At 20.2% G+C, this 22,749-nt stretch overlaps 5 protein-coding genes across 5 annotated transcripts; 4 read left to right on the top strand and 1 right to left on the bottom strand.

The window, feature by feature from the left end:
• Positions 1-2,911: 2,911 nt before the first annotated feature.
• On the top strand, positions 2,912-3,850 carry SRAE_1000090800 (Hypothetical protein; the record flags this gene model as incomplete). Its single annotated transcript, XM_024647798.1, has 1 exon — positions 2,912-3,850. One exon carries the CDS (start codon positions 2,912-2,914, stop codon positions 3,848-3,850), a length of 939 nt encoding a protein of 312 aa, XP_024501840.1.
• A 768-nt stretch (positions 3,851-4,618) lies between these two features.
• SRAE_1000090700 (Hypothetical protein) lies at positions 4,619-6,430 on the bottom strand (the record flags this gene model as incomplete). The annotated part of the gene is made up of 4 exons (XM_024647797.1): positions 4,619-4,727; positions 4,772-5,808; positions 5,872-6,078; positions 6,125-6,430. The coding sequence occupies 4 exons, from the start codon at positions 6,428-6,430 to the stop codon at positions 4,619-4,621; spliced, it is 1,659 nt and encodes a 552-aa protein (XP_024501839.1).
• A 3,188-nt stretch (positions 6,431-9,618) lies between these two features.
• SRAE_1000090600 (Protein kinase domain and Serine-threonine/tyrosine-protein kinase catalytic domain and Protein kinase-like domain and Tyrosine-protein kinase, catalytic domain-containing protein) lies at positions 9,619-12,239 on the top strand (the record flags this gene model as incomplete). The annotated part of the gene is made up of 4 exons (XM_024647795.1): positions 9,619-10,464; positions 10,522-10,676; positions 10,724-11,959; positions 12,017-12,239. The coding sequence occupies 4 exons, from the start codon at positions 9,619-9,621 to the stop codon at positions 12,237-12,239; spliced, it is 2,460 nt and encodes an 819-aa protein (XP_024501838.1).
• Positions 12,240-16,210: 3,971 nt separating this feature from the next.
• Positions 16,211-20,361, top strand: SRAE_1000090500 (Zinc finger, RING-type domain and Zinc finger, C6HC-type domain and Zinc finger, RING/FYVE/PHD-type domain-containing protein; the record flags this gene model as incomplete). The annotated part of the gene is made up of 3 exons (XM_024647794.1): positions 16,211-16,299; positions 17,706-17,859; positions 18,016-20,361. The coding sequence occupies 3 exons, from the start codon at positions 16,211-16,213 to the stop codon at positions 20,359-20,361; spliced, it is 2,589 nt and encodes an 862-aa protein (XP_024501837.1).
• A 1,047-nt stretch (positions 20,362-21,408) lies between these two features.
• Positions 21,409-22,722, top strand: SRAE_1000090400 (Hypothetical protein; the record flags this gene model as incomplete). Its single annotated transcript, XM_024647793.1, has 4 exons — positions 21,409-21,425; positions 21,528-21,665; positions 21,705-22,440; positions 22,489-22,722. The coding sequence occupies 4 exons, from the start codon at positions 21,409-21,411 to the stop codon at positions 22,720-22,722; spliced, it is 1,125 nt and encodes a 374-aa protein (XP_024501836.1).
• Between the last annotated feature and the right edge of the window lie 27 nt (positions 22,723-22,749).

Raw genomic sequence — 22,749 nt, 5'->3', positions numbered from 1 at the left:
ATAATATTTTTTCATTTTTTTTATTAATATATCTTCTGTTAAATTTAATGGATAATTATTATCTTGTAATATTTTTATTTTAATTTTTATTGAAAATTTATTAAATTCTTTTTTAAAAAATAGAGTTTAAAGAATTATTAATATTAACATTGAACTAAACAACTTAAGTCATTTTTAGTACCATAATTTTTCTTCAATATATTTTTATTTTATTGTAAGGTAAAATTTTGTTAAGAAAAAATATTGGATTTCCTTTTTGAAAATAACCTTATCATTTGTTTTTTTTGTGTTTACTGTTTTTTAAAAAAAAGGAAAATATAAAGAAATATCAAGCATAGGTAATCATACTATTTGTTTTGATTTTTAAATAATAAATTAGATTATGCCATTAATGTGGAAATAATAAAATACACAATTGAAAATGTCAATACTACTAGAGAGTATAAAAAAAAATGCTAAATATTAAAAAAAAGCGATACCTGTTTTACTTTCAATTCATTTCTATTGTTTTCGTTGAAAAAATTATATAAAAATATTTAAAGTAATAAATCATAAATTTTAAATTTACTTTTAATATAAAATTTCAATGATAAACGAATTATAAAACATGTTATAGTGATAAATAATGAAAAGATAGTATTACAGGTCATCTAATTTTTTTTTTGCAGTATCAAAGTATACATTTAAAGTAGGGCAAACTATAACTACAATGTTTTTATTTATCCAAACGTTTTCTTATATTATTAGCATTATGACGTATGTATAGAAAAATATTAAATTAATTTTTTTATAGACATTATAAGTTTTTATAGCTATTAATTTATTTATGGTAATTGATAATTGAAAAATTTTTAACAATTTATTGTTAAAAAATCATACCAAGAAGATTCAAAACAATTTTTTGTAGCTATACAATATTCTTTTAACAACACATTTTTTTTAATCAATCTTTTATAATAAAATAATAAGTTTATTTACAATATTATACCATAAAAATATAATGAAATAATGTTTATATTTGATAAAATTATTATAAGAAAATAACATCAAGTAGATAAAAAGTATGATTCAATAATTATGATAATTATTCAAATGTTGGCAATGATAACAAGAAAAATAAAACGTATTTTTATATAAATAATTGTAGTAGAAACTGACAAAGATTCTTTTATATTTCAAGCATCAAAATCTATAAAAAAAAATGTAGTTAATAAAATATTATCACTCATTGTCTAAAAGTATCTTCGAAAGTTATTAAAAATTTTGAACTTTACATAAAATAAAGTGAATCTTAAAAAATTATAAAAAAACAATATATTTGAATACAATAAATAAAAATTTAACTATGTTTGTTTTATATATCTATAGTAATTCTACTTAAAATTATAATTCATAAACAATTAGAAATTATTCTTAAATTACTTTTTAAAAAATTTTTTTCTAAAGAGATATATTTATATCAATGAAAGATTTTTAAAAAAGAAAAAATGAATAATACTTTACATTTTAAAATAAGAAATGATAAGTAAATCATAAAAATCTGGTATGAATTATAAGATACAAATAATTTATCAACTATTGACTTGAAGATTTCGAAAATATGTTATTGTTTATGAAAAAAAAAATTAATTAATGATCAGTTACTTAAGAAAATATTTATCTGGCATTGTGTAAAATATTGCATTATCCGAATTATGGTAAAAAATACAATATTTGTCAAGTTTCATCAGAGGCATAAACTCTCGAGAACAATGAATATTTTAGAAAAATTTCCGCCTTTTCTTATATCTCGCTTCAAAGTTAACATAAAAAGAAGAAAATTTTTGCAATAGGCTTCCAATCAGTTTTCATTTAGAGTCCACGTTCAAAATTTTTTTATATCTCTAACCATTATTGAAATATAAAAAAATGATGACAAAGAGTTAGGCGCGCAAAAATACCAACTTTCATATCTCAAGATGGGTTGATATTCAGAAAATGTTTTCAACGTAGACTATGCCTAAAAACTTGAAAGAAGCCCAGCGCATCTAATTTCATGCTTCCAGGATTTCATTTGCCTAAGTTATGAGCACGTTCTTGAAAACGTTTCTCAAACTATATTTCTTATCATATCTCAAGTTAGAGACATCCTATGAAGATAAGACTAAGCTTAATGAATTTGTCGTAAAAAATTGGTCTAGAATCGTCTATTTAATTCCAAATAACTTCATTGAATGGCAAAAGGCGATTTTTTTCAAAAAATATTCCCCACTTTCGCCTCAAACTTCAAGTGATCATAACTTCTAAAGTTTTAATTCTAGCATAGCCTTGATTATATTAGAAATTCATCATTTTTCAAGGGCTATCAAATGAGAATATTTTTGTTTCTGAATTCGAAAAAAAAAGTTTTTTTTTTAACACCAATGCCAAAGACCAAGTCAGAAATTTATAGATTCGTCTGTTTTTGCTTATCTCGCTTCAAAATTTGAATAAAGTATTGGGCTTTATTGGAATCAACTTCTAAATAGTTTCCATTTAAAATATACTTTAAAAAAACTTTTTTTATGAAATAAAAAATATTATCCATCATAATAGTTGAGAATCTTGAAATTTTTTTCCATATACTAAATTAAGTTAAAATTCAATTTTGTTTGAAATATTCAAACAGGAAGAAAATATAACAAATACAATTTAATGGATGAGAAATCCATCCTGGTAAAATTTTAACTACCATGTAAAAAAAAATTACATTTTATTTGTAATTTTTCAGATGAAAATAATATAATTTACATAACAAAATAAAATTAATATAAAAATAATTTTTTTATTAAATACAAATTATTATGTAATTTTTTAATATATTATTCAAATTTTTTTTTTAATTTAAATCATATTAATATTTCATTTATTTACAATATCGTTTTAAAGAACCATGGCAGGAAAAAGTGACTCCAACAAAAATCCTGATTATCCACGTCAATTAATTCAGGTAACTAAATCAAATAAAAGTGAAGATGTTGTAAGGACTGAACTTAGATTTGTTTCATATGATTTGAAGACAAACTTGGAGCAAAGATTTGGTTCTTCGGAAGGTTCAGCTGTTACACAAGCTTTGTGGTCTTTATTAACGCATTTGAATAAATTAAATAAAGATGGTGATGCTACAGAGGATGATTTATTAATGCAAAAACAAATTCTTGAAATTCAACTTGAAAAAGCTAGAAATAATTTGGAGAATAATGAAAAGTATATGAGAGAGATGATGGATATGTTAAAAGAAAGTGAACAAATTATTAAATATGATGGAAATTGCCTACAACCAAAATATCAAAAAAGAGGAATATCTATTGAAAGAAGTCATCATCAACAACCACGTTTAAATCAACCAGCAGAAGTTAAAAAAAGAACAAAAATAATTACAAATAAGGAAGAAGATATAATAACAACATCATCTTATATTCATCCCTCAATATGTGAAGTTAGAAATAATGAAAATGGTATTTTTAATGGAGTAACAAATACACAATTAAATGATAAAGTCAGTCTTTCTAATAGTATGTGCCAGGCACTTCATGATATCTCGAAACGAGTAATGAGTCTTCAGTCTAGTAATTCTTTTAATGATCCAATTTTTAAAAGTAAAGTAAGAAACATTCAGGAAATGGTAAATGAATTAAAAGAAATTATAATTCAAAGTAATAATGGTTCTGGAAATGTTTCAATTAAAACATTAAAAAATAAATTTGAAGTTTTAACAAATGCACTAAATAATTTATATAATCAACATCTTAAAAATCAAGCAGCTTTTCAAAATGTAAATGGTGGTTTTACAAAAAAATCTTTTCATCAATCAACTTACTATAAAAATTAATCAAGATACATAAAAAGTATTTTATTTTAAATAACATTTAATGATATTTTTTTTGAATTTTATGATACTGTAAACACAAAACGTAATCTTAATAAATAAAATTTAGTACATTAAGTTTATTTTAATAACAATATTTGAATATTAATAAAATTATATTATTTTATATTAATTAAATATCATAATGATATTTAGAATAATTTTTAATAAGTAAAACATTTATTAGATAATTTTTATGATAAACAACTGTTAACCGAGAGGCATGTCTTTTCTAATATAAATACCATACTTTATTCTTAAAAAAAGCAATGTCGTTAGACGTGTAGTATCTTCTACATAAACTTTTAATAAATATTTATTTTAAATAACCACATAGTTGTATTGAACATCTCGTCATAATAAATTTACTTCCTTATTTACATAAAAGAAAAATAAATATTTCATACGATTATATAAGACAAGTAAATATTAAAAAAAAAGATGTTAAAACAATATCAATTGATTCATTGAGATTAATAAAATTATGTATTAATTAAGTTAAAGACTGAATTAATAATTATTTAATATCAGGTAAAAATAAAATTAATTTAACTTATTTTACAATGCTTATAAAATATTAAAAATTTTTAAATATTATATTTTTTTATAAATATATATAAAATTATTATATCTATAAATTATTACAAAATATTTTAATAAATAAATAGTGTTTTATTTTTTTAACAAAAATTTCTAAAAAATATGTACAAAAAATTATTAAAATATTTACAATTATTTACAAATGGCTCCTTTTATAAGATATCTTGATGTTAAAGTAATAGTATTTTTGCATGCTGTAAAAAATGGCCATCCAAGTTCAACAAATTCTTGTATAAAACTCCTTAAAATATTTTTTTTTATTTAAAAAATATATATATTACTTACCAACCAGATATTTCTTTTCTTAAACATTTAACTTTATTTTCATTAATTAAAATTAAACCATAATCAAATAAAATGGTATGTTTTGGATTTTGTCTATTTGAATAATTTGATTGTAAAACTGTACTTATAGTTAAAATACCATTATCAGTAAAAAATCTAGTTTGCCATGGGCCTGCTAGTTGTCTTAGTAATCCAAGTTGTGTCACATTATTTTCATAAACACTCTTACATATAGTATATTCATTATTTTTAAAGTAACTTTGATTCTTAAACCAAAAATACCAATTAGCATGAGATGGTTTGAAAATTGGTTGTATTGTCTTCTGTGTAGTATTTACTTCTAAACAGAATTGACTTATTTCTGGTACTGCAGTACTACTTCCTATTCCATGAGGACTTAGTAGAAGAGATAAGTTCATCAATAAAAGTGTTATTGCTACTATGAAACTAAATGCCAATGTAATGTAATGATAAAAAAATGTACACATTTTGACAAATGTTTTTGAGCAACGATGTCGATGATTTAAACTATTCTTACTACAACAATAATGGTTAATTAAAGGACTAAAAAATATGATAACATATGATAAGTATAAAATAAATACTAATATAAAACATGCTATAAATTTGATTAAATGAAATATAAAAGATTTAATATAAATATAAAAGTATCCTATTGTAGTTCCAATACATAATTTGAATTTATCAAAACATCCACCTTGAATTTCTTTTAATCTTGTATTCCAATAAACAGTTTTTTCTGATTCATTTCTTATTTCTTTATAATAAACTTTATTTATAGCAAATCTTATTGGCCATGTCTCATCAAATTCTCTTAATCTTTGTTCATCAGAACAACTATCAATTAAACTTTTAAAATATCCTATTGGTGTCCATTTTTTTACAGGTAAACCATTTTTTTTAACTTTTTTTTTACTACAAATAAGATTATTGTAAGCATAATATAACATTACTAATCTCCATGACAAACTAATTAAAGAAGTTAATGAGGATAATAATAAAGACCATTTCCATGTCTATATAATTATTAAAATTAAATTATTTTAATTAAAAAAAATTATTAAAATAATCAAACATACATCTGGTCCTGAACAACGACAGCTTGTAAGAAAAAAGAAATTAATAATTGTTACTGGAAGATCATGTAATAATACAACTAAATATGCAACACGAAAATTGTTAAAAGCTTGAATCCATTCAATTAAAGCTTCACATATAATAGCAAATCCATTTCTATATGGTGATACATGAACTCTTTGAGCAAAGGCATTTTCTACACATAACATCTATTATAAAAATTTTATGAAATTATTAAAAAAATGAAAAAATTACCATCAATAATGCTGTTAACATTGTTCCAGCAACAACAGAAGTTGTTAAAATTACTACAACCCATGTTTCTAATGGAAATGATGTTACATGACCACGTAAAACACAATAAATGTGAAGCCAATCAACAAAACAATTTGTACAATATATAATAAAAGAAAAAGCGTATAATGTATGCATTGTTCTACTATCTAAATTTGGAGAAGTTGGTGATTGCATAGCAAAACCACTTTTATATAAGGTATTCATTAATGAAAAAACATTAGTATTTGTTACTGTAGTAGTTGAAGTTTTAGAATAAAATGACATTTTGAATATCTATATAAAATAATGATTTTAAAATAAATTTTTAAAAATTTTTATACATTTCATTTTTGTTTCTGATAAAGTTTTGTTTATTTCCCTCACGAGAGACTTCCTTTCTTATCAATAGAATACTAATTTATTATTCTATACCATAAACTCTTTTAAACAATATTCTGCCAAGATTATTTCAAAATTTAAAGATTTTATTTTTAATTTTATAAATAATATATAATGTTATTCATTTATTTTTTTATTTTACAATTTCAATTAATAAATCTGATATAAAAATATTGTTTTATAAAAAAATTTTTTTTATCAACATTCCCTTCATGTGTACTTATAAAGTATATAAGAATTTACAATAACTTATAATTTCAATATAATAACAAGTAATTAAAAAATTTTTATTTGTCTAAAATTATTTTGTCTTTAAAATAAATTATTTTTAGAATTTTTTGATTTTTAATTACATTCATTTATTTTGAAAACAAATACAACTAATTCAAAAATAAACATTTTCATGACTAACTCTTACACAACCGGATTTTTTTTTATTATGTAAATTAAAAAATGATACAAACATGGTTAAATGTTTAATTAAATATATTTATATGAATATGATAAAGACAAAGTCAGTTGAAGTATTTTTTTTTTTTTGTTAGTATCATTTAATATGAATTAGAAATTTTATTAATAATACTTGTTTAATATTTAAAAACAACAGAAAAATACATATAATATTTTACTTATAAAAATGAAACAGTAAATATTTAGTAGTAAACATTGATCACAAATTTAAAACTAGTAATTAATTTAAATTTACAAATAATTTATTATAAATTATACAAATAATAAGAAACATTGGTAAATGATGGCATAAATAAATGAGAAATGAATTAATTATTTTTATATTATACATGCTACAAAAATTTCTTTTCAATTTCATATCCTATAATTAATCTTTTAATACACTCATGACGACAGAAATCTTATTTTATAATAATAATTTTTTATATTAAATAATTATAAATTATCATGTATTTTTTTTATATTAATAATCGTAGTTTAGCAAGCGAAAAAAGTTAACTTAAATTTATCTTTTAATATCATATGTTATAATATTAATAATTTTCATGTATGATACAATTTTGTTAAACCTTAATAACAAAAGTTAATTATATTAAAATATAAATTAAAAATATCTTTATTTATTTAATTATATATTAAATATGAAAATTCAATTATTTTATTAAAGTTGTTTACCTTTTAATTTTTAATATATTTTTTTTTGACAAATACATGAAAGCCTAGACAAAAATAAAAAATATTTTTTTTTTCTAGAAAAAAAATAGTAAATTACATCTTTAAGATAATTATAATAATCAGTAAATTATATTATAATAAATTTTTTAAATAAACAAATATCAAATATATTTATGCAATTAGAACACTAACTTCTAAAAATAATACTGCACTTAAAAAAAGTTCATTAACATTAATTATCTCATTTTTGATGAAATAATCATTTCAATTATCTTATTTTAGTAACCCAGAATAAATATATTATCATATTTGTTTTCCTAATTATAACCTTATTTTTTAAAATCTATTTGGTGAGTAGTAAAATAAAATCACTTGAACTTTACTATTAATAAAGATTAATTATAATTAAAAAACCTTCTGTCTCTAAGATATTAAAATAATTTTTTTTTATATATTTTTTATTTAATATTATCTAAAAATATAAAAAAAAGACATTTTTTTTTTAAAAAATGTGTAAACAAATTATCTTTAATCTATTTTATTTTTTAAATTTACTTTAAAGTACATTAACTTCAAAAATTAAATTTTTTAGAAAAAAAAAAGTTGTTAAATAAAATTATATAAATAGCATAAATAACTAAATAAAGTAATATTAAATATTTTTATTGACTTTTTTGTTAAAACAAATATGATTAAAATGTTTTACCAAAGATATACTTTTATTTAAATTATAATATTCTAAAACTTTTTAAATGAGAAAAAATAAAACTTTGACAATTAAAATTTTTTTTTTTTATTTTATTTAAAATTATCTTTCATCTATTTTATAACCTTTAAAAAAGATAAAAATGATATTTCATATCAATTAAAATAAAAAATATAGAATAATCTCTATGTGTACTTTATTTATCATAACTTAGTAGTCACAAAGATTAATTACGAAAATTAAAAAAAATTATAATAGTCTTTTCCTTTTTTTTAATTACTATATTATCATATGTATATATGTGTGTATTTAAATTAATAAAAAAAACATACATTTTCTATTGAAGAGTAAATTTGTGTTGTAAGAAAACTTATTTTAATATTTCTTTTAATGTAGATATCTTTATTGATAAAATTTTTTTATATTTTAAAAAAGTCTTATAGTATTATTTAAAAAAAAAATTAAGTATTTTTATCTTTGATATTATGTTGTCAAATAATAAATATCTAATATTTAAATAAATTTTTAATGTATGCCGTGCGATGTAACATAGAGATGTCGTATATTGAAGTCAATTAGTTCAATAAGTATTAAATTCTTATGTGTACAAGCATGAATAATAATTTTATTTTAATAACCATTCTATTTAATATCATACAATAAGCTTAAGAAGTATAAATTCATGCATTTTATACTATAGATCTTATTAAATTTATTCCTTGTAAACATTTGATACATTTTAATTTATATATTTTTTTTTATAATTATTTATTTTTATAATTATTTATTTTTATATATAATTTTTAAACATAAAAAAATATTATAATTTTTTTTTTAACTTAATGTAAAAACATATAAAGATATTTTGACATACTTTTATTAATAATTTCCCAAGTAAGCTGTATTATAAAGTTTTTTTTTTTTAAAGTATGGTAAAGAAAAATAGAAAGATTATTTAAAAAAAAAAATGTAAATACTTAATATTTCTTCTTTAATAAATTATTATATAATTATTTAACAATAAATTTTTATAGAAAAAAAGTTTATTCAAACTTATCTTATTACCTTATATTATTAAATACTAATATTTTAACTATATATTTATATAATTTTAATTTATTAATAATAATTTTTGATTTTTAATAATTAAAACATTTTATGATTTAAAAATAAAAACCATATTAAACTATATATTAAATGTTAATAAAAGCATGTACCAACTATGTTTGAAAATATTTCTCAAATGTTATTAACTTCACTAATTCTATTATCATACTATACAAAATTAATTTATGGCTCATGTCAAATTGTCAATACCACAGCTATATGTGAAACATTCTATGATATAAATAATTTAAACAAATCTCAATTAATAACAAATTTAAAAATTCTAATATGTCATACAATTAATAACCAACAAAATGATATCCAAAAAATTTTATTACCATCAACTATATCTAATTTAACACTTGAAAATTGTAACTTAGATAAGATAGAAAATATTCCTATATCATATAAAAATATTAGTTATTTAAATTTATCAAAAAATAATATTTCAATAATACCATGGCAATATGTCACATCAAATGTCAAAAATTTTGATCTCAATATAAAAGAAAATTATTTAAGTTGTTCCTGTGATAATGAATGGATTTTTGGTTTTAATAATGATATTAAAACATTTTTTTCCCTTCCACAAAATATTTATGTAGATAATGAATTTAAAGAAAGATGTAGAAAAATGAAATGTGTTAGAGAAAAAATTGAAAGTATTAATTATAGAAATAATGTTGCTTTTGGTGATAATATTGAGCTAGTATGTCTAGTTAATAACTCAAAAATTATTAAAAATTTTCAAAAACAAAAAAATTCAAATTTTTTTAGATGGGTTACATTACCTAAAAATAAAAATTATGATAAATTATCTAATAGTAATAATTATAAAGAAATTATTAATACATTGAATGGGACAATTAAATTAAAAATTAACCATGCATCTGAGGATGATCTTGGTGTTATAGCATGTTTATGTTTATGGTGTAAATATCCATCATTCTCATTATCTGAGGTATTGTTAAAAAAAAGACTAATTTAATTTAATATATTATTTATTTATTTTTTATAGATAAGAATTAAAAAAAATTTAAGTATTGATGTTTTTAATGATGGAAGAAGTGATAAAATTATTGTTCAAGGATATCCTTTAAATAATTTAATTTTTAAGATTACAAGACTTGATGATAATTTAGCTGAAAAACCAATTTTTATTGGTGATAAAACGTAAAATATTTTTTATTTTTTTTAACATATACATATTATATTTTTAGAGAAAGTCTTTTTAATGATACATTATTTTTAAAACAGGAAACCACTAAAGAAGATATTACTAATTTTTATATTCGTGATTTAAGAGTATTCCCAAAAGAGTGTACTTTGTGTAAAGAAACAACATGGGATTTAATTGATAAAAATTATGAGATAAGTCTTTGTAATGGAGATGGTAATTGTGCCAGAATTAAACGATCTATTGGTGCATTAAATCATACAACAACAAATAATAAAAATTATGAAGTTTATAATAATAAAGCTAATTTTGTTATACAAACCAATAATAATTATCATATTAATACTTTTTTTTATATTATTTCATTAATAAGTATAATTGCAATAATTATTTTAACAATTAAATATGGTCCAATATTTTCTATACAAAAAAAAAGGTATACTTTATCAAAACAATCTAGTAGAAGAACATCAAAAACAGAAGAAACAATATTACAACAAACAGAATCTAATATTACAAGAGGTAATTCTGTATCAATTTCAATAAACTCATCAGAATACAATTTAAAACATGTTCCAATAATTAATATTGAAAATATTGAAATTGGTAAAAAAATTGGTCAAGGAGCATATGGTGAGGTTTATCATGCCTATTGGACATGTTTACCAACAATTCATGAAGATTCACAATATAATCCACTTCTTGTGGTTCAATATATGACTAAAAAAGAAATTGCTATAAAAACTTTAAAAAATTTAAACTTTACAGCAGATTGGGATAGAGAAGCTGGTTTATTATCACAATTAAATCATAATAATATTGTTAAATTTTTTGGAGTATCATATAATTTAAAAAATGAAATATTAATTGTTATGGAATATATGAATTTAGGTGATTTAAAAAATTATTTAATAAAAAGATCACCACCATTAACAATAAATTATTCACAATTTCCACCATCATTACAGTTGAATGAATTAATAGAAATTTCAAAACAAATATGTGAAGGTGTCAATTACCTAACTTCAAGACAAATTATTCATCGAGATATTGCTGCTAGAAATTGTTTAGTATCTGGGGATTCAGATTTAATGTTATGTAATCATCTCCTTCGCCCAAAAACAACAATAAAAATTGGTGATTTTGGTATGTCAAGAAAGTTGTACTCTGATATAGAATATTATAAAATGGGTAATGATGAGGGAAAATTATTACCATGTAGATGGTTAGCACCAGAATGTATAAAATTAGGAAAATTTTCTCATTATTCTGATATTTGGTAACTTAAAAATTATTTTTTTTTTATTATTATATTTTATTCTTCTTTTTTTTTAAGGTCATTTGGTATAACAATATGGGAAGTATTTTCATATGGTGAAGTTCCATTTAAACACTTGAATAATAATGAAATATTTTCTGCCATATTAAATGGTGCAAGACCTGAATTACCAAAAGGAGTACCAGAGACAATAAGTTATATTATTGAAAATTGTTTAAAAAAAGAACCAGAAGATAGGATATCGGCTATCGAATGTCTAACTCAACTTAATCTACTATAGTAGAATTTTTTATCATGTGTTATTGTGACGGGTTGATGATTGGAGAATATTATATTACTTTATTGTTAATAATTAACAATTTATTCAATTAAACATTATAAGTTTAAAATAGAAAATTGTATAAATAAAATTATTCCAATTCAATTATTTCTTATATTCATAACAAATGAAGATTTTTCAATTTGTGCCCTCAATAATATTAACTTCATTTTATCTATACAATTTTATTTACAATTAATCATTATTTTTGGTTAATTTTAAAGGTTACTAATTGAAAACCTCTTTTAAAAGTCATGATAAAATCAGACAATGATTGTTACTATGAGAACCAAATAAATAATATATTAAATAGGAAACAATGTCAATTGACAATCATCTCCTATCTTTACAATTTTTATATTTTTCTTCCTGTTAAAAATAACAACATTTATTCAATCAATCATCATGACGTTTTGTTTTTTTTTTAATGTATTTTTTTAAATTACTTTAAATAATAAGCGAAAAATAGTTGTTGTTTTTTTTTTTAAAAAATAAAATTGCTATAAAGATAACAAAATTTTGTAAATAACAGGTTTTATTTTTTTTTTAAAAATACTTAATAGGTATTGGGATGTTACAAAATAAGACAATGATACCTTAAAATAATAGTAATTTATATTTTTCTTAATAACATCTTCTTGAAGAAATTTTATCACTTAAACCTGTATTTGTTTGTTTCATTATTTCTTTTTTTTTGTTATAATTTATTTATATTTAAATAAAAAAAAAAGTAATTTGGTTTTTAAAGAAAAAAAAATACATTCCCCAAAAGATGATATTTTTTTATTTAACGTTTAAATAAAAATTGAAGTGCCAATTTATATTTTTATGTATATACTTTGTTTCTCTTATTCTTGATATATTTATTGTTTTTTTTTTATTATATATAATTTTCTATTTATTTCTTTCTCTTAACTTAATAGTATGATAGACAGATTTTGATAAATTGCTTTTAAGCATTTTTAATCACATGAACGTACGTGTTGTCTTGTTGCAGGTTTGTTATAGAATCATGAACAGATGTTTTTATATCAAAGTCTTAAATATCTTTTCTTATAATTGATCATATGTGTATAGAATATAAATATATTTTTACCAGCTGTTCTTTATAGTAATATACACTTAACACATCAAAAGAGGAAATAAGATGTATATATGTTCTTTGTTTGTTAGATTGATGTAAACAACAACTTTCTATGTTAAGAGAAACAACATTAAATAATAATGTTTTTAAAAGTAATTCTTATCTATCCTATATGTTTGCCAAGAAAATTATGAAAAGCGTAAAATTGATTATTCTAATGATTCTTTTTTCCTCCTTCATGCTTCAAATGTATATATATATTTATATATCTACATATATAACCATTTCTCTATAATTATAGTTTTTCTTTTATCTACTACAAATAAATAAATAACTTCCTTTATATCTCTTTATATTATTTGAACAATAATAATAATAATAATAATAATTTATATTTAAACTTTTTAATTTTTATATATTGAACATGTATATATATATATACATAAAGTATCTATTTCTATTTATATAATATTTTTGTTTTATTGTTATTCATATATATATATATATGTAAAATGTTATATCTTTGAAATATAATTTTGGCATTTTTACGTTATGTAAAACTAACCATAGAGAGATTGAAAAATCTTATATATATATATGTATGTATTTGAAGATATCGGGTAAGACTTAAAGAGAGAGAAATTTGTTATTTGAAATGTTGAAAATATAGAAGACTGTTGTATGTCAGTTAAGAAGAGGAAAGAGTTTTCGAGTAACGTGACCACCCATCAGATGACAAAGTTTAAATGGATATCGATATTGGAAACGTTGTTGTTTAAGTAAATATATATTATATTTTTAATATATATTCCTTTTTATTAGAATTACCCATTCCAAATATTCTTTATTGATCTTTTCCTCAAAGGTAAAATAATACTTCCTTCATTTAGAACATTTTTATTTAAAATTTTTATCAAATTTTTAAATATATTTATTCATTGAATAAGGAAAAGTTTGTTAATATATTAAAAATATACTATAATGAAAAGAAATAATCATTTTCAATTTTTCTTTACATTCATTATAATATGTTTATTTTAAATATATTAATTTTAATGATTTTCATTGTGATAAAAATTATGTTTATTATATTAATTTAAAAATAATAATAATATAAATAAATTTTGTATAATTTTATAATTTCATGGTAAGCTACAATGAATTTTATAATTTCCTATTCAAATACTAAAAAAAAAAACTATTTATAAAAATAGGAAGATAACATAATTTACATTAGTTAAAAATCATACCTATAATTTATTTATAATATTGTAATATTTGTATAATTAAAAATATTAACTATTGTTGATATATTGAATAAAACTTTTAAAGGTTATTTGTGTTCTCTTATATTATATGATAATTGAAATAAATAATAGTTATAATTTGATGGAAATTTAAAATGGAAAACATTAAGTTAGTTAACTCTCAGATGACTTCTATCTTCATATTTCTTTTTATATTTATTATAAAACTAGATCATTTTGAATTAGTCTTTCCTTCTTTATTTTTTTTTGTCTAATAAAATATTTCTGAAGGGTACAGATTAGTTTTTACCCCGAAAAATTTTTTTAAACCTCCGAGTTAAATTGTTTAGAAATATATATATATATTTTTATGTGTTTAAGATTTTTTTTTTTGGCTTCAAATCACGTGAGTTTGAATGTTATAGAAGTCATAGTTACTTTTGCTAGAGTGATTCTTATGTTTCTTTCGATATTTTGTTTATTCATGAATACATATATATATATATATATATATTTGTATAGGAAAAAAGATAACCTTTATTTTTAAAAAGGATATATAGAAAAGAGTAAATATTTTTTTATAACAATCTTACTTTTATTTTATTTTGGTTAAAAAAAAATTATTTTTTTTATTTTTAGGTATTTTTATTTAGATTATTTTTATTTCATTGTTATTTTATAGTTTTTTTTAGGTATATATTTATTTCCTTGTTAATATAAAAATTTATTTTTTTTTTTTAATTATTTAATAGATAATTAATAACATTTGGCCCCCTTTATTATCTTTTTCTTTATACACTATATTAGAACCCTTCAAGATATACGTATATAGGGTTAATTTTGTCCAGATGGTTTACAAGATATATGATTTATTATTTTCTCATCTATATATATATATATAAATACATATAGCACCCCTACCGTGAAAAGTCTCTTTTACCAAGTTTATTAATGAAGGTACAATTTTGTAGAGAAAAAAAGGGGTTGGAACATAAAATTACATATAAAATAAAAGGCAACAAACTAAAGATTTTATAAAAGTTTTCACTTTTCAAAATATTTTTCTTGTATATTTACAGTAAAATAATATTCTTTAAATTTTATTATAAAAGTTTTCTTTACCCCATCAATATCTATATTATCACTTTTAAAATCTTTTCTATTAATCTTAAACTTAACACAATAAAATTATTATTTATTGTATTGTAAAAATAATAGAAAAAGAAATATAATTGTGTTGTATTATAAAATGAATAAATATTACTAATATACTGTTAATTTTTATACTATCTTAACACCTAAATAATATATTTTTTTTATTATAACTATGAATAGTATTATCATAAAATTTATACTATAATATTTTTAAAAAAGTTATTTTCTCCACTAATCAAACATGATTTTTTATTTTTTTTTTTCAATTGATAAATTTTTCTCTTCTTGTATGATAAAATTAATAGTCAATCAAATAAATAACTAACATTTCTCACGTTTTATATTTTATTTTTTAATATTAATTTATAACTCTTATTTTATTTTTTATTTTTCTTATAGAATCGCTGGTCGTGTTCTTGAAAATCTGCTGCTCCCCAAAAAAAAAAATGTTTATTATTAATGAAGAAAGAACTAAAAATGGAAGAGGTGCTAAGAAGGTGACTGCAAATGATGGTATTAATAATGAAACTCTTAGGTAAGTATTATTAGATATTTTTAATAAATATATTTTTTAATAACTTGTGATCTACATATTATTAAATATCAGATGATTTCATTAAAAAAATTGAATATTTTACTAATTAAAATCCTGTAATTTTTGTCTTTATACTTATATAATGTACCGGTTGTGTAATATATTATTTTATTTTATATATATAATAATTTTTTTTTTTGATATATTGTTAAATTCACTGAAACTGCATTTTGTCAATAGAAGTCACATGTTATATGAGATCAAAAAAATCCGATAGCGAGAATAAAGTTAAGAGTATTTGTTTACACTTTACCTATCGAGTCATTTAAAAAAAAATATGATAACGTGTATTATATTTTTGTTGATGTCTTCGACCTTTCTTATTTAAAAACACCTACATTTAAAAATAGACAGTTTGACTCCCTTGATAAAGGAGGTTTTAAAATATATATATATATAAAAATATAAATTTATATCATTCTTCAATATTTTTAATACTTCAAAAAAGTTTTTACTTTATTTTTAATATATCATTGTAATATTTTATTACAATGAATTCTTATTATTTATTTGTTTGTAATTTATTATAAATATTATATCATATTTTTATAACAACTAAGATAAATTTTAACATACTTTTTTTTTTCATAAATACTTACTTTTATAAATACTTTTTCATAATAAATTTTTACTAGTAATATGAGATAAATATAAAAATAACAACAAAAATTGTTTTATTATAGATGATCAATGATCATTTATTTGAATTTATTAAGAACCGCAAACAATAAAATCGTCCTCTTATTAGTTTATTATATGAAAAACTAATAGGAAGATAACTATCAATTGGACAAATAAAGTATTAACAAAAATCATTCATGTTCTAGTGTTTGTTGAGATATATAGAAAATCTATAGTAATGTAAACTAATTTTTCAATAACACTAATTTTTTTATATTATATACAACATATTATTATATTAATATATATATATATATATGTATAAATACAAATACATATATTTATATTTATATTTTTTCTTCATTTTTTTTTTTAAATAAAATAGTAAATCATTAAAAATAAATTATAAAATATTGAGGTTAATATAAAAGAAATATTTTTTTTATTTGTCACATTATTTTTTTTTTATTATTATTTTTTTTTTTTTTGAAGATTAATATGTCTATATATACTATACATAATACTTTAAAAAAATTAATATTAATCTTTTATTTTATTTATAACTATTTGAAATTATTTCTTGGAATTTATTAAAATTTTTCTTTTAACTTTCTATTTTTATATATATATTTATAATACTTTTATATGTTAATAGCTTTTATTAGGATTTTGTGGCATAAACCTTTAATCTAACTATACATATATTATCTTTATCTTGATTATAGCGAAATGGATTATCCCTATTTGAATGAAAAACCAAATGTTGGTAGAAGAACTGAAAAAGGTCGTCGGCACGCGGGTCATGCCGAATTGAAAAAACATCTGTCAAAAGATGCTTATTTATCAAAGAATGTTATTGTTGATGGAAAAATAGGAAAAGTATGTAAAAAAATTATATTTTAATATATTAAAAAAAATTTTTATGTCTTTTTTTTTGGTACATTTTATTTGTCTATTTAATATTTATAGATATATTTATATGAAATATTTCAGTAAATATTTGTATAATTTCTAATAATTTCTTTTTATTTTTAGCGTGAAAAAAATAGACTTATTTGTGAAACATCAATTGATTCAATTTCTGCAAATGTATCATATTCACTTAATCGTAAAAATCGCTGGAACACTATCTCTCCAATCTCTCTTAATTCCAATGCCCTTTCTTCAATGTCTGATAATGTTACTGTTGCTGTTGTTGAACAAATGAATACAATTCCTGATATTGGATGTAATAATGATAAAACAAAAAAACATTTAATTGAAGGATGTGTTACTGAAGTAACAATACTAAATGAAGATGGATCATTAACAAAAAAAATTGCCCATAGTGCCTGTGGTGCTAATCTTTCATCTTTATTAAAAAATAATGAAAAAAATGGTAGTGAAACATCTGATTTAGATATTAATGAATTTGATGATTCAAATGATTCAATTAAGACAAAAGCCCTTGTTCGTTATCATATAAATACATCATATAAAAATACAGATCACTCAATTGGTAAACACTTTAAAAAACAACAAAAAGTATTAAAAGCTACCCAAAAAATGGTTAAAAAAAATAAAAAATTATCAAAAAAATTTAAACTTGATGAGGTTGGTGTAATGAGTAATGATGAGGAAGTTAATGTAATTGGAGAGTTATGTTCAACAGCCAGACCAATTGCTTCAACATTTTCATTAGCTGATTTTATAAAAGAATCAGCTCCTGTTATGGTTGATATAAAACCAATTGAAATTATTGATGAAATAAGTACATTAGATGATAATAAAATTAAACCAAAAGAATTATTAACTTTACCAAATGAATTAAATAATTCAACATTATTTGATGAAATTGATATTGATATTTCAAAATGGAATAAATTTAATTTTATTGATGAAGTTGACAAAATGATACAAGATAAACTTTATACAATGGAATGGATGGATGAGGGTAAAACTAGACTTAGAGTTGATTTTAGTAATGTTCTTCAAGATATGCCTAGTAGTCATAAAAAAATGAAACTTATGGTAATTATTACAAAATTACAAAATAAAGAAAATACCTTAAGAGTTCTTTTTAATGCATCATTCAAAATTTATAAAGTTATAAAATATCAAAAAGTTAAAAATATTATTGAAAAAAATATATTTGATGCTATAACAAATATTGGTTCAATCAAAGATTTTCTTGATGCTTGTGTTATTGCTGGTAGAAGATGGATTGATATTGATGATAAAGAAACAATGAAAGAAAATTCTAATAAAGAAATTATTAATTGGGATGAATATGATAATATTTATAATTCTGAACAACTTTCACAAAATGTGAAACCATTCTCTGAATATCAATTGTGTGAAATTTTAACAAATAAATATGTCTATGGAAATGATGAAGCTTTTGAAACATTGGAAAAAAAAATTATTGATGATGAAAATTTTGATTCTGATAGATTTTCTGATTTTGATACAGGATATGATGATGATTTTGAAAAGATTCAATTTGACGAGTGTAGTGATAATGATATTGAAAATAAAAAAGAAATTGTTGCTTTTCTTAAATCATGTACAATTTGTAAAGCATCATTGTCACTTGACAATGCCTTCTTCCTCAATGAATGTGGACATAATTTTTGTCGTGAATGTATTAAAAAAACTCTTCATAATCAAATACGTTCAAGTGTAACACCATTAGAATGTCCAACTTGTCAAACAGAAATTCCTATTACATTTTTACCACTTATTTTTCCACTTCCATTAGTTTCATTTTACATTAATCTTCAATATGTTAAACAAATGGAAATTGAAGGAGCTAATATTACAAATTGTAAAAAGTGTAAAGCTGTTGCTAGTATTGATTCAATTAATGAATTTAATAATGTTAATTGTCAAAAATGTGGAATTCATTGGTGTATTCTTTGTAATGAAGCACCACATTTTCCATTATCATGTAAACAAAATATTGAATGGAAGGAAAAGTTTAACAAACAATCAGAAAATATGAAAAATATTAATATGAATAACATTGATAATACAAATGTAATATCACAAAAATTTTTCATAACAGCCAAAGAAGCACATGATCTTCGTTTTAATCGCCAACAATCGGCTAAAATTGATAGAGCATGGAAAAAATTACGTACAGAGTATTCAGATAAAACATTCTTACAATCACGTAAGACTCTCCTTCATTTAGTTGAATATGGTTTTGCTTGGCTTTATATGAATAGAAATAATAAACCAGATAATTATATAAAAATTAAAAATATTTTATCAGGTTTTTTAATTGAACTTAATAATGTTGATGAAGCTATTCTTAACAATGGTAAAGGAAATTGGGAGCAAACAATTCATAAAATAAAACAAAATATTGATAAAATTTTGAATGAATTCCGCAATTAAATAATACAAGTTCTTTCAGTTAGCAATATGCCTTTCAGTATTGCACTTATCACTTCCATTATTGCGGAATGCTTCAAAATTATTCATCTTTAATCTTTTTTTTTTTTATCACCATTATTATATATGGTTTTTTTTTACTTTTTACATTTTGTAAAAAGTTATATTTTTCATATATACCAGCATTAATACAAAACTACACTATATTTGGGACAGCAAAAAAATATATTCAAGCAGCAGAAGTTTCTTAAGAATACCAGTCGATTTCTTATATTTATATAAACCAATTTTAGCATAGCATATTTCCCTTTGTCCCTATCAATTTGTGTATATACCATCAATTTTAGTATTTTTTTTTTATTTTTTCAATTTTATTTAGTTATTAATTAGTAGAAACAAAATGTAAAAAAAAAACAAAAAACACGAGTATTTAACGTTTTTCTTAATACAATAGTATAATAGTCTTTCCCGACCTCTAAAATAAACTACATGTAATTGCTTCTTAAAAAAAAATTATCTAGTTTTTTTTAACCATTTAATTTGATACTTAGATTTATTCATAATATTCTTTTTTTTATTAAATATACAATAAAAAAAAATTGTCCCTTTTTTTTTGTTGATGTGGCTTAAACCATCAAATAAAAAAAAATAACATTTTATTTCATTCTTATATATAAATTTTTTTATATTTATGTACCGTTCATTTTTATACATTTATTAAAGAGTTATAAAAAGTTAATTCTTTAATAAAAAGGTACTATTTTACAAAATCAACACTATAATCAATCATAATTTGATTTTGGTATTATACTTATTTGTGCTTATTATATTTATTTACAATTTATATTGTATGATGAATTACATTAGTATAATAAATTTTTACCTACAATTTTTGTGTATTTAATTTTGTAGAAAATGATTAATAATTATATTATATCAATTTATCAGAAGAAATTATAAAATGGACAATAAAAGTTATGATGAGGTATAATGAATATCTAAGTAAATATTTCTATTATTCATCAATATATAAAGCTATATCATAATTTTATGTATAAAGAAAAAAGGTATTTAATAAAAGGTTAAAATTATTATTCATCTATTTTTATTTGTAACATGATTTCAAAGTCTCTTTTATTTTATATTTTTATATTTTTTACAATTATTAGAAAAGTTTACTTATGTGGTACTTCACCTAATATTCATCCACCGTTAACTTTTGCACCTCTTACACAGGGTATCTCAAGAATGAATAGTGCCATAATGAGGGGTGCTTCATTATTTAAGGGTGAAGAGTATGATGAATTGTAAGTTAAAATTTATTTATATTATTTATTATAAAATAGTGAACCAATAGATAATGAATCTATAACTGAAAATAAAAATGAACCATTATTTGATAGTATTGAAAAAATTGATATTCCTGAAGCAGAAATAGAAATAACTACTAAATCATCAGTTACAGAAAGTCCTATAAATTTAACTTCATTTAAAGATGAATTAGATATGATAAATAAAACTAAAAATTTAATTAATTTATTTGAAGAAAAAGCACGAAAACTTTATGAAAAAGCTGAACAAAATATCAATATTAAGACAAATAAAGAAAAATGTAATTGTTCTGACTTTGATTTAGAAGATATTAATGAAACACAAAAACCACCTGTTATTAATAAAAAAATAACAGTATTAAGTAAAACTTTTATCAATGGTAAGAGTATTAAAAATATGACTAAAGAGGATTGGGAAATTGAAAGAAATAGACAAAGATTAGAAGAGGAAAAACTTATTGAGGAAAGGACAAAAGAATTTCATAATGAAAGAATGCTCTCTGATAGTATAAATACCTTTAATGGTATAGAGGAAGAAGAATCATCAGGAATTGATGATATAGAAATAACTTCAAGTACAACAGAAATACCAACTACAACATTTTTATCAACAAAAAAAATATCAAGAAACCAAATTTTAAAAAAAAATAAAACACCACCACATTGTGATGATGGATATTTTATTGCAATAACAAATAAACCATTTAATGAATTATTAATACCGCTTCATAGAGCAGAAATGAGTAGTGAGGTAAATTTTATTTATAGAATAATTAATTAATTTTTTTTTTTTTTTAAGTTACGTCAACTTGAAAGTTATGTAAATAGAAAATTAATATCATGGGGTCAATATTCATCTTATCCAATGAACTATAAAGGATATTTTTCACAAAAATATATTATGAAAAATCCAAAAGAATGTCGTGGATTAGAAAAATTTACCAAAAAAGCTGTGTCTTATGGTATATTTATGGAAGGTGGAATTTTTCAATGTAAATGTGGTAGTATAAAAACAATTGCCAAAGTTCATTAATAATTTTTTTGTAAATAAAAATTTTTA

This window comes from Strongyloides ratti (genome assembly GCF_001040885.1).
Source record: "Strongyloides ratti genome assembly S_ratti_ED321, chromosome : 1".
Lineage (NCBI taxonomy): Eukaryota > Metazoa > Nematoda > Chromadorea > Rhabditida > Strongyloididae > Strongyloides > Strongyloides ratti.
This window is presented reverse-complemented; position numbering and strand designations above follow the sequence as displayed.